This window comes from Topomyia yanbarensis, chromosome 1 (genome assembly GCF_030247195.1).
Source record: "Topomyia yanbarensis strain Yona2022 chromosome 1, ASM3024719v1, whole genome shotgun sequence".
NCBI classification, from domain to species: Eukaryota; Metazoa; Arthropoda; class Insecta; order Diptera; family Culicidae; genus Topomyia; species Topomyia yanbarensis.
The window spans coordinates 101,708,062-101,720,196 of NC_080670.1; the positions used below are offsets into that span (position 1 = coordinate 101,708,062).

Consider the following 12,135-nt stretch of genomic DNA (forward strand, 5'->3'; position numbering starts at 1 on the left):
GTTTACGATCAAGAAATAGTCAATTCGGTGCTAGGACTAAACGATTCACACTCTATAGATTCTTACCCGGAAGATCAGCCGACAATACATCATCTTCAAGTGTAGAAGAGCAGCAACAGGAACCAGAGTTTACGCGAGCTATTCAATCCTTGGACTGTTTGATACGTTTCGTGCAGAATGACGCCTCGGACGTAAGCCGTCTCAAATCATTGAAAACAAAGTTGATCGAAAACGAGTGGCGTAAACGAACTTTATAACACCCCTACATACATTTTCGGTAAATAATAATTATTTAATTCGTAATACCCACAAGCGTTTTTTAAAGTTGGATTGTTGGTCCTTTTCAGCAAATCATTGCTCAAATATAGTAGAATATAGAAGAGTATTCTCTATATTCTATAGACTTGAAAATACTAACTTTTATCTTGACCTATAATAACATATCCTCAACAAAATCAAAACATATATGCATCAAAAGAAATAATAATCATTTACATTCATATGTCAAGCGAACAGTAAGCATCGAATTTTGTAAAAGTTTTTTCGAATTTCAAATTAATGTTGTTATCGTTAAAATCATCATATTGGACTTTTATAGCCCATGTACCACCCACCACTCCTTTTTGTAAAGACAGTATGCTTAGAAAAGCCACTTAACAAGGAACGAATGAGTAGATTGTAAGTCAATGTTTTGTTTTTTATGTGATAGGTTTTTTCATTTATGTAAAACAAATTTTCTCGAACATACAGTGTCCCCTGAAGATGATGCGACCCTGCATCGAAACGTTGGAGTAATCATAACATAATTCGTTTTAATCCATAAGAGACTGCTTAGCCGAAATTAAGATCTGGTTGAGTACGTTACAGTCGAATTCTTCAATCAAGAAATAACTTACTTTTCGCTCAATATTTGAGATATTAATGAAAATGCTGAAATTTCGAAATTTCAAGATAGCCTGAAAATTGATAACGCTTCCGGTGTTTGTATTTCTGGCAATGCTATAGACTTACCTGAATGATTGTGTCAGCTGTGGAAGCTTTGGAGGTGGACAACAAACTAAATCACCTCTCTCTTTACAACGCTTTCTTTGCGCTTCTTCAGATTTAGATTTGTCCTCCTTGCTATAGTGATAAAAGTACATATTATACCAATCGAAATACTGAGGTTTCAATTCATAAACCCCCTTTTTATCAGATTTACTTGGCTTTACGAATGTTGCAATCTCATCAATTACACTTTCCATTCCGGTTTCGCTACTAGAATCTTCATTTAGTGAACGATTTAACTCTGAATGGGAGTAAGGTTTAATACACAATTGCTGCACGATTTCTTTCTTTATTCGGTTTTCTTCTGGTATCATGCCTATGCCGGGAACAAAACGCTCACTAATAATTATGATAAGAAGCTCAAGTAATTCATCTACCATATTAATAATTTGCCTAATTCCATCCTCTTCTGGATTGGCTGCATTCGTTGGTTCAAAATCATCGTTTGTCCATGCAATGAGATTGAACTTGTTCATAATATGAATCAAATATTCATTACTTTCAATCAACGAAGCACCAATTTGTAGAATAGCGATATCACGATCGAGCATTTCATAGCGACACTTCACATTACGGTAGAAGTAAAGCTGATTCAATAATGAGTATCCATTTCGACGCCACATTCCTGCATAGACCTGTGATATCATTGTTCTGGTACACAATACAGGCTCAATAATTTGTTCTGGGGTGGGTTTATCGGCTGAAGATGGTGCCACCGTATCGTATGTTAAGTCGAATTTTTCAAAATGAACATAAAGACCAGCTAGGAAACGTGTTAGTGGTAAATGTATTGAAACCGGTTTAGATGCTACATCGTAAATCAGACATGAAGCACTATGATCTGCAAGCTCTTTCACTTCGACGGTAGTTTCTGATACTATAAATTTGACTTCAGCTAACGCAGACAATAACATACGATATACTTTCACAAGAACTACTTTATCTGTGCTACACCATTCCAAGACAAGCGTGATTAAATGAGATAGTTTCAAATGCAGGGTGAAAGCAGTTTCCCATTCAGGTTCGTACTCCATGTGCTGACCCACCTGTCGTGTAACCGCATCCATCCCTTGCATACATTTTAGCAAACGTATCAAAATTTGGACACCGTGGAGAAACCCAGTTCGCAGTTCCTGTGTCCACACATCTGGTTTGAAGCTGAGCAAGTATTTTAAATCAATTAGAATATAAGATGCTCGCTTGAATACATTCATGGTCGAGGTATTCTTTGCAAATTGTAGGTGTTTGTTTTTGACGTACTTTTCAATAGACTCGGAGTAAAATGTATGCATTAGTTTAAAAAAGGCCAATTCATGCGCAATGAGATGATGTGCGATAGTTGGCACAGTAAAAAGTTGCACACTAAGCGAAGCAATAGAAAACGAATGATAATGGTCATCTCTTATGAAATCCTGCATCAGATTTGCATACAGTTTAGTGAACATTACAGCCAGCTCTTTTTTATGATTGTACTCCATCAGCATGCCTGAAATTAAAAGTCGATGCCAACAAGTTCGTGCGGATTTCCAGAGTTTGTGATCGTTGCTTATAATTTGTTTCAGGTTATACGGCATACCCATTTCGCCTACTATGCTGCAAAATATTGATCGAAATGTCGAGTGTTTGATCAAGAAATCTTGAAACCTGAAAATCAACATGTAATTTGTGAAGGTGAATCAATAAAAACGTCGCTACTCACCAACCCAGTATCTGCATTGCCATATATTGGTAGGCCACTTCTTTTTTATGAAGCACAGTAACCTTTAAAGGCGAAGATTTGGTTGTCATTGTTGATCGTATAACCTTATTCTCGATGTCTTCTTTTAGCTTTTTGCATGTTTCAAATGGAGCACACTTCACTATTGCTCTACCTTCGCGATCGATGCTTGTCACATACTCAATAGCTTCTTTTTGGGTACATTTAACAATAGATGTTAGTGTTTGAATAACCTATTAGAATCACTAGTATGAGCAATATATTGTAAACAATGCATTTTTTTACCTGATCAAAAGTATGTGTTTCGTCGTTGTATAAAATCGTACAATAAACATCTTCTTCATCAATACCACCGAAATTAGCCAAACTACTGTCAGATTGTATCTGCAACGTTTTAGTGCAGTATTGTAAAATACCTTTAAATACTATTTCACTGCATCGTTTCACTTTGTCTGTGATAATGGAAAGATCCGATACATTGGTTACAGTAGCCTGTAAATAGAAATTTATGATTATATAAGAATATGCTTCTAGGCGGGCTCCATGCAAATTAAAGGTAGGGGAATTATGGTTAAAACCGACACCTTAAGCTTAACACTTTTTCTAAGTTGCCACAAAACCAATAAAATTATAATTTTAATGCACAATTCTTCTTCAGAAAATTCTTCTTCTTCTTCTTTTTCAGCGCTTCGAAAAATTAATTTCATTAAAAATTATTGGTTGTAAAACTTGGAAAACAAAGTGACTTTTTGTAGGCACTGCGGGTAAAACCGACACCCTATAGGGGTAAGATCGACACCCCCTTTAATTTATTTTCTCTCCACTTTATTAAAATCTTTATCTTTATTAAAAATTAGATATATGCGTGATTAATAAAGTGTGAGTATGTATGATGCAAAATATGTGCTTTTTATTGCTTCATCATGTAGTGAGGGGAAGATAGTTCGAAAGCGTAGTACTATAAATAAGAGTATTTTATGCTATAGGATTATTTATTGATATGAGTATTTCCAAATAATCCTTGCGCACATCATTGCAACTTCCAGTGTCATTTTATTTCGTAAGAGAAGATTTGCAAGCATTCTACGTTCTGCTAATTGGATTCATTCACTTATAAGTGACACACACACATTTCTTAGTAAAACTATCTTTTTCAGATTTGATTTTTCGGACTCTGATTATCAACGATCTATTGGGGTATACATAATATCATTGTCTCATTGTGATAAAGTTCGTCTATGACAAACCAAGAAAACACTAGAAATTCGGTTTGATGAGCTTTTTGGAGAAATAGCAAAAGCTTCGATAGAATTAGATAAGCAAAAATTCCAATTTTTGATTTTTAAAGAGACTTATAAGAAATAAGCACAATAAAAGTATTTCTGTGTATTTCAGCTATTACTATAGTGTGCTAATAGTGTAATTGAAGTGTCACAAAGATCCCCAGCCTTTTGTAATGAATCGCAAGTAAACACAACCATCTTAACAGTGTGTCGGTTTTACCCTAACCAAAGGGTGGTTAGTGGTTTTACCCCAACAGCGCACATTTTTTTATAAAAGCAATTAAAAATATTGAATTTCTCAAACTTGTCTTCAATGCATCTAATTGATCATAGGAAAGGCCGATAATAATAGGTACAGAAAAATGGGGTGATTTAAAAAGCTTTTGTTCGGTTAAAACCTTAAAATCTACCAACGAAATTTTACATCCAGACGAGTATGAACGCTGCTGTCGTATGTTTTGTTTATTTTTCTGATATTCGGTGCACTAACGTAAATCCAATTTTTATTCAAATGCTCTAGATAAACGTACTAATAATAATGTATCATTATGAAATGAATAAAAATTTTATTTCTAGGCAAAGCTGTGGGGTGTCGGTTTTACCCACAGTGTCGGTTTTTCCCACAATTCCCCTATTGAATACCTCTGGATAACGACTCGCCCAACGCTATCGTCTGTTTACCATTTATTTGTCGGTATCATTCCAATTGAGGACGAGATCTGCCAATGGCCCCATTCAAGAAAAACTTGAAGGACTCGGATAGGTCTTGTGCTCGATTGGAATAACATTGACAGATAAATGGTAAACAAATGATACAGATGGCGAGGTATTACAACAGGGGAATCCCGAGGGTCTGCCTCAAAGGAAAAAGAGCGTGTCCGGATAAGAATAAGAAGAGTGGCAGATTTGACAAACGCAAAACATATTCAAGATAATCTGCATAAGGTGTATGCATGTGTGTACAATAATATTTTTGGTGGCAAACGCTTTGAGAGGCTGAAAGCACTAGTTTCTATATTCAAAACATTGTTTTAATTAATTTCGTTTTTATTAACCTCTTTTTTGGGAAGTGAATCAGTATTTACGCAATGTCGATCTTGCCAATCGTAAAACCAAAACTTTCGCTTTACGTATGTCTTTACCTTATCTGGTATAGGATGTGATCGATGTTTTCTTTCTCGTCGCATATTTCGCAATTTTCGCTGTCCTCCCATTTCCAGCTGAACAGCCTGTCCTTCGTCATACAGTGTCCGCTTGTTATAAGTTTTGCTCGGTAGCCCAAAAGTACATTCACGTGCGTGCCCCTGGACGCCGGAATTCAGTCATGATGATATGTGTAAATAAAAAGGTGCCCAGAGGGCTAGGGTGAACTTACCCGGTGAACGACGTGGCCTTCTTCATTATGTCGTGGATGCCGGCGCTCCACGTGACGTTCACTGTGTTCCAGTCTGGCTCCAAATCGATGGCTGCCGTCGACCACGCGGTTCGCCCTTCACCGTGCAGACTGGTCGGGCAGTGGATGGCGTATCTCGTTTCGGCTCTCGATGTGCTTCACCGTATTCGGACCATGCTCCGAGAAGGTCGCTCGTGATCCGGTTCTCCCCCTCACGACACAATCACTTGCTCGCTCAGACCGATGCGACACTTTTCCTTCAGGTTGTGGTGGTACGTGCTCGGTCCGATTGTCCGACGGCTGCGTGGGAAGACTAGCACGCTCTTTTGTCACAGTTCTGGCCTGCTCCCTCCCGAACGGGTCACCACTATTGTCCGAGCAGTCACTGCTGAGAAAGTTTCACTCGCGACGTCAATTTTCCGACGAGTTTTTTCACACGCGTCAAAATCTTCTCCCGAAAAAGGAATTGTGCCCGTGTCGCATCTGCGACCACCTTATTCTCGCCCGATCTTTTTTCTTCCGCTTGTCAGAACCAAGTGAAGTCTGTCCTGAGCGGAAATTGTCTGCTGTCAAACTGCTTGCTTGGTTCAGCCGGTGTCACCCTCATGTCGATGGTTGAATATTTTATTACACACATATTGCCGAATCATCAAACTTGACTATTATTTTAACTAACGTAACACAACCTTACCACAAGCGCAGAGTTTTTTGTGAGCGTCGACAGACAGCTCACAAAAAACTCTCAGACCCACTTCTACAAGAAGTCGCACAGAGACAGAGCAGATCTAAGCCTTGCTGCTCGCCAGATCCAAAAGCTCAACCATATTCAAAACAAATTAAACATAACGGCAGCGAATCCTGCCAAAGGTGATCTGAACGCTCACATAAGAGCAAAAGGTCTCTGCGCTAGTTCTTGTCTTATCTTCTGTGCTTTGCCCATCTTGTGGCACGACACTTAAACGATCTACGATAGTTTTAGAAGCTAAAGTAAAACTAGAGATCTTACATATAACAAAAGTACGAACTAAAGTTGGCTAATATTTTGACGTTTATAGTGGATTTTGTCAGTCACTAATTGAGCGAAGGAAGCATTTACGCGACCTGAATCACTACGAGCCCAGAAAGGAGGATTTACCGCGCCCCCTGTTCGCGTTACTTTTGATATTTCGTAGTGACCCCCATGCAACGACTACCACTTCGTTTGAGACCTGTGCCTGGAATTCAGTCAATGTCACTCATTTGCTTTAACGATGGTGTTCGCGAAAATTTCCAGTGGTCGACATACTGCAAAAGTAGAGTGGTTCGTTGTGATGGAAATTGGACCATGACCGCCAGAAATTTCTGATGTGTTGGTCCCTGTGAATGTAAGGAATGGCGAGGTTTCATTTTTCGATTTGGGTCCTCTAGCCACTTCCGTAGAACGTGTTTTGGCGGCGCGTGCGTTCGTGGTCAACAGCATCCTACTGGCTGTTTACATAGCTGGACTTTTGCTTTTCGGATGGTGGCATTTGGAGCCTCCTTACTGATTGTACGAGTTCCAATCTCCCGAGCCTTCTTGGGCTTCTTCCGCTGCGTGCTGCTTCCAAAATCTATTAGTCGTGATCCTGTTGCGCCTGAATAGAGGCCGTAGGCATCAACTACCCGCCGAACCGGTCCCTGACCGTCGATCTCAGTGTGTCCGCTCCTCCTATTCCAGCTACGTACTAAAGTTCTGCGAAGCTCCCTGGCACTCGTTTCCAACCGCGGTGGTCTTCATCTAGTAGCGCTCGGATGCACGTGATTAACACTCCGTTCACCCTCTCGGCGTTATTTACCATTGGGCAGTAAAATGCCGTCTTCATATGGATGATGTTGTGCTTAGAGATCACTGCCCTAAAGGCTGCTGACAGAAACTGCTTTCCATTATCTGAGAGAATGATCCGCGGGCGCGAGTATCGTAAGAACACGTGTTGTTCTAGGAACTCCACCATTTTCACCGAATCAGCTGATCTCATGGGGTGCACTATGACGTATTTTGTTACCCAGTCCACCACGACGAGCATTACGGTGTTTCCGGCACGCGAACGAGTGAATGGGCCTACAAAATCAATTGATACAAGCTCCCATAGTACACGAGCGGGCTTAGAACCTCCCATATTCGGCATCATTATTCTGTTTGGTTGCTTTGCTCGCCTTGCATGTCGTGCATCCTTTAACGTATCGCGCGACGTCCTCCATCATTTTCGGCCAATAAAAGTGATTTTGCAGCTTCTGCCATGTTTTCTGGAATCCTAGATGCGCTCCCGAGGTTGCATCGTGAAATTTCGCAATTACCTCTGCCCGCTGGTTTAGCGGTACGACCTTCTTCCATTTGTGTGTCAGCGCACCTTCCTCGTTCTTGGTGCTACAGTTCTTGTAGAGATCTTGATTCGCTATGCGGAAATCCGGAAATTTATCGCTGTCTTGCTGCACTCTTTCCCGTAACTTCTGGTACCACTGATCGATGGAAACATCTGCCTTAAACACCATCGTATTTGCGATTCTGGACAGCGCGTCCGGTACCGTGTTAATCTCTCCCTTCCGGTATTTTATGTCGAAATCGAAGGCGTTGAGTCTTAGAATCCAGCGACTTTTGAGTGCCGTCGGGTTCTTCATTGACCTTAGATAGGATAGTGCCGAGTGGTCACAGTGCACCGTGAATTTTGTACCTTCTACGTAGCCTCGGAATTTCTCAATCGCCCTGATTACGGCCAGACACTCTCGTTCGGTTACGGAATATTTCCGCTCTGACGCTGACAGTTTTTGCGAGAAGTAGGCTATTGGGTGCTCGTGTCCTGAGTCAGTACCGCTCCAATAGCTATGTCGCTTGCGTCACTCGCAATCGCGAACGGCTTCGTGTGGTCTGGCATTGCTAAAACTGGTGCTGACACGAGTGCTGATTTGAGTTTCAAGAACGCTTCTTCGGCTTCTCTCGACCACCGGAATTTGGTCTTGGTCTTTGTTAGCTCTGTCAACGGTACTGCGATTCTGGAAAAGTTGGTTATGAACCGGTGGTACCAATTGCACATTCCTAGCCACCGCTGTACCTCCTTTCTGCACTGTGGAACTGGGAAGCGCACTATGCTCTCGATTTTGTCCTGATCCACGTTCCACCCGTTTTGATTCAGAACATAACCCAGGTACTTCATCTCCTCCAGGCAGAACTTTGATTTTTCAGAGGATATGGTAAGTCCAGCATCTCTCAATCTTTTCGCAACTCTCTTCAGCATCTCGATGTGCTCGTCGAACGTACGTGAGCAGATGATAATGTCATCGAGATAGTGGAAGACATGAGGCTCCATGTCCGCAAACAGATGGGTCATAAGTCGTGCCAAGGCCTGACTCGCCGTACACAGACCAAACGGAACCACCTTGAACTGAAAATGGCCTCTTTGTGGCACTGTGAACGCTGTTACTGGACGAGAATTCGCTTCTAAGGGTAATTGCCAGAAGGCATCCTTGAGGTCGATTGCCGAGATGTAGGTACATCCGCTGAGGTTGTTCATGATCGCCGAGATTTGCGGGATGGGATACCCCTCATTTACCATAATTGAGTTTAGGTGGCGAGCATCTAGGCAGACACGGTATTGTCCAGTCTTCTTTTTCACGGCAACTAACGGATTGTTCCACGGCGAGAAGAGTGCCTCCTCTATCACGTCCAGCTCCAGCATTCGGTCTATTTCCTTGTTTACCTCATCGAGCACGTACTTGGACATGGGGTAGTAGCGTTGTTTCCGTGGTCTCGCGTCACCAACGTCAATTCGATGGACATAGAGATCTGTCCTTCCAAGTCTTCCGGGCTTCGCTTGTGGGAAATGGCTTATGGTTTCTTCTAATCGATGCTTTTCTTCCTCGGACAGAAATTTGGTTTTTTCTTCTGGTGGATGTTCTTGTGTCTCAACTTCTAGATTTAACGAACAGCAAACTGGCTTAATGCCGAATGCATTCCAGAAGTTCATTCCAAAGATCACACATGTTGGTAGAGTGGGTAATAGTAGCATCGAGATGACCTCATTTTTGTTGTTATAGGCTATCGGAAGGCGGGTGCAGGATTGTATCCGGTGCTCCGTTCCGTCTGCTGTTCGTATGCCTCCCACTAGTGCTTCCTTCAGCAAGTTTAGCTCCTGCACCATTTCTACGTACTCGCCCCCTAAAATTGAGCAGTTGGCGCCACTATCAAGCAATCCGGTAATCTCTTTGCCTAGTACTTCTACCACTGCATGAGGTCTATTGTCATTTTCAGGATTTATGATCAAGAAATTGATCTGGATTAGGTCGAGAACTGTGGAGGGCTTATCTAACTGTGGCGAGGACTCCATTCCCTCGGTTACTGGTTCCCCGCCAGTGCGTTTTCCGATCGTTGACGACAGGTTGGACAGCTTCGCAGTGAGAACCTCTTTTGGCCGCAGCGGTAGCAGAATAGCACTGCCTGCGGTTTGGCACAGTCCATGAATCTGTGTTCTTCTTCATCACAATTCCAGCATGTTATCACCGCAGGTTGCGCTCGAGCGATCGTTGCATCTGGATTCTGCAGTTGTTGCATATTGTTGGAATTAGCAGATGAAGTGTTTTGACACTGTGACTGCCTTCCCGCAGCTTCTCGTTGATCAAATCTTAGTCTGAGTGCATTCACTTGCTGCAATATTGCTTCCATTTTGTGTTCCATCCTCTCTTCTTCCTGTAAATGTTGTCCCACTTCCGAGAATTGCGACGATGGTGAACCGTTTCCTTCATGGCTATACCCATTCTCCGTTTCCAAGGCGTGAACCCTTCCAAATCGCGGCAATTGCTGTTGCGGTTTTGGTGACCGTTGCGCAGAATTTGGGGTTGCTAAAGCAGGTTCAATTAAGGCTCCATATGGGAGGGAAAACCGGCGTTGCTGTTGTTGAAGTTTTCTGAGCTCGTCCAACTCCTTGCATGCCTGCACCAGTGAACGGATGGAATGTTGTGATGCAGCTATTGGTGCGTATGTCGAATTCATATTCTTTTTGATGATAAACAGCTTCTCTAAGTCGCTCATCGGAGGGCTTACATACTGGAAAAGTGTGGTAATATCCTGGTAAAATTTGTTAAAGGGTTCCTCTTCATCCTGCAAGCGATGGTATGTCTCTGCTCTAAGCATGTAAGCGTAGCTAGCTGGCAGAAATTCGTGCCTGATCAGACGCTTGAACTCTTCCCAAGTTGCTAACTCCCCCGTCGCATAAATGTTACTGTACCAGTTTAGGGCGTCGTCCATCAACAGATGTTTTACATTTTGCAGCAATATGTCATCCGTAACAGCCTCTGATGCTGCAAATGTTTCCACCCGCTGCAGAAATGTATTCAACGATAAGCCATCCTTTTCGCCTTTGTATTGGAACGGCCAATTGTGAATCGCCTTCAGCGTCCTTCTTTCTTCTAAAGGCGGCCTAGGAAAGTATTCCTGTCCTTGCCGGTTCATTTGACGTAATAATTCATCTCGAAGCTGGTAGTAATCCGCTCTTGCATCGGCTTCGCTCGCATCTATTCTTGGTGGTTCATAAGGCGGTGGTGGAAAACTGCTGAATCCTTGGCCACCCGGATTGAACTCTTTTTGTGCACTGTATCTGTTGTTTGAGACTATTCGTGGACTTAGAACGCGCGAGTCTATTCCTCGATTAGCGCGTTGTGATTCTAGTGATTCTGCTCCCCTGTCGCTTTGGTGAATTGTTGAGTTCATGCGCAGCGGAAGTGATGCTAACGAATTTACCGATATGTTTCTGCTGCTTGATTGTTGTGGGACTGAGTGGAGTGATTGATTCGTGCTTTCCGAGAGGTTCACTGGGTTTCCATTCTCGTCGAATCCTCGAATGTCTGCTTCGGTTGACGTAGATGTTTGGTTCGTTCCTTTAGGAATTGCACCAGTATGACTTTTTCTGCCACTATCACTGTTCACTGTTTGTTTAACACTTTTCTTCGTTCTTCCTAGCGCCTCATCTATGTCTTCCAACGAGAACTGAACTAATAGTGAAAGCGTTGCATGTGTCTCGATGTAGTTATTTGGCGGCTCTACGATGGACAATCTTTCGCGGTAATGAATTATTCGCGATCGTATCATGCGCACGACGGGAAGGTCACCCCGTTTAAATGCTCCCTCTACTTCCGATACTAATTCACGTACCCGAGTTTGACATTGACTGATATTATCTTCCGGTATCATGACATGAGTGGAACTGTCGTAAACAGTACCTTTAATTTCATCTTCCTGCATCAAAGCACGCAAACGACCGGCTCTGGCTCTGCGAGGAAGTGCTCCGAGATTGTTTACATGGCGCAACGCCAACTCGTAACAAATCTCTTCTTCCGTCAGGCTTGCTGGATCCATGATCCTTAAGGTCTTAAATTAGCCAACTAAACAAGAATTAACTTAATGGTAGGGTCTACAAAATGTGTTACAATGCAACAGAATTGTGCTACAAATTACACACTAATTCTAGAATTTTACAAATCACAAACAAAATTGGTTCGTTTTGTTGGGCGCCATTGTTATAAGTTTTGCTCGGTAGCCCAAAAGTACATTCACGTGCGTGCCCCTGGACGCCGGAATTCAGTCATGATGATATGTGTAAATAAAAAGGTGCCCAGAGGGCTAGGGTGAACTTACCCGGTGAACGACGTGGCCTTCTTCATTATGTCGTGGATGCCGGCGCTCCACGTGA

At 42.4% G+C, this 12,135-nt stretch overlaps 1 protein-coding gene across 7 annotated transcripts in view; it reads right to left on the reverse strand.

The window, feature by feature from the left end:
- Positions 1–12,135, reverse strand: part of LOC131696428 (E3 ubiquitin-protein ligase UBR1) — an 813,967-nt gene that overhangs the window by 431,253 nt on the left and 370,579 nt on the right. For all 7 annotated transcript variants that reach the window (XM_058954978.1, XM_058954938.1, XM_058955063.1 and 4 more), the window contains 3 exons: positions 3,050–3,256; positions 2,747–2,997; positions 1,012–2,691 (listed from right to left, as the gene is read on the reverse strand). In XM_058954978.1, coding sequence (XP_058810961.1) covers positions 1,012–2,691; positions 2,747–2,997; positions 3,050–3,256 — 2,138 coding nt within the window. The remainder of the gene's footprint in view (positions 1–1,011; positions 2,692–2,746; positions 2,998–3,049; positions 3,257–12,135) is intronic.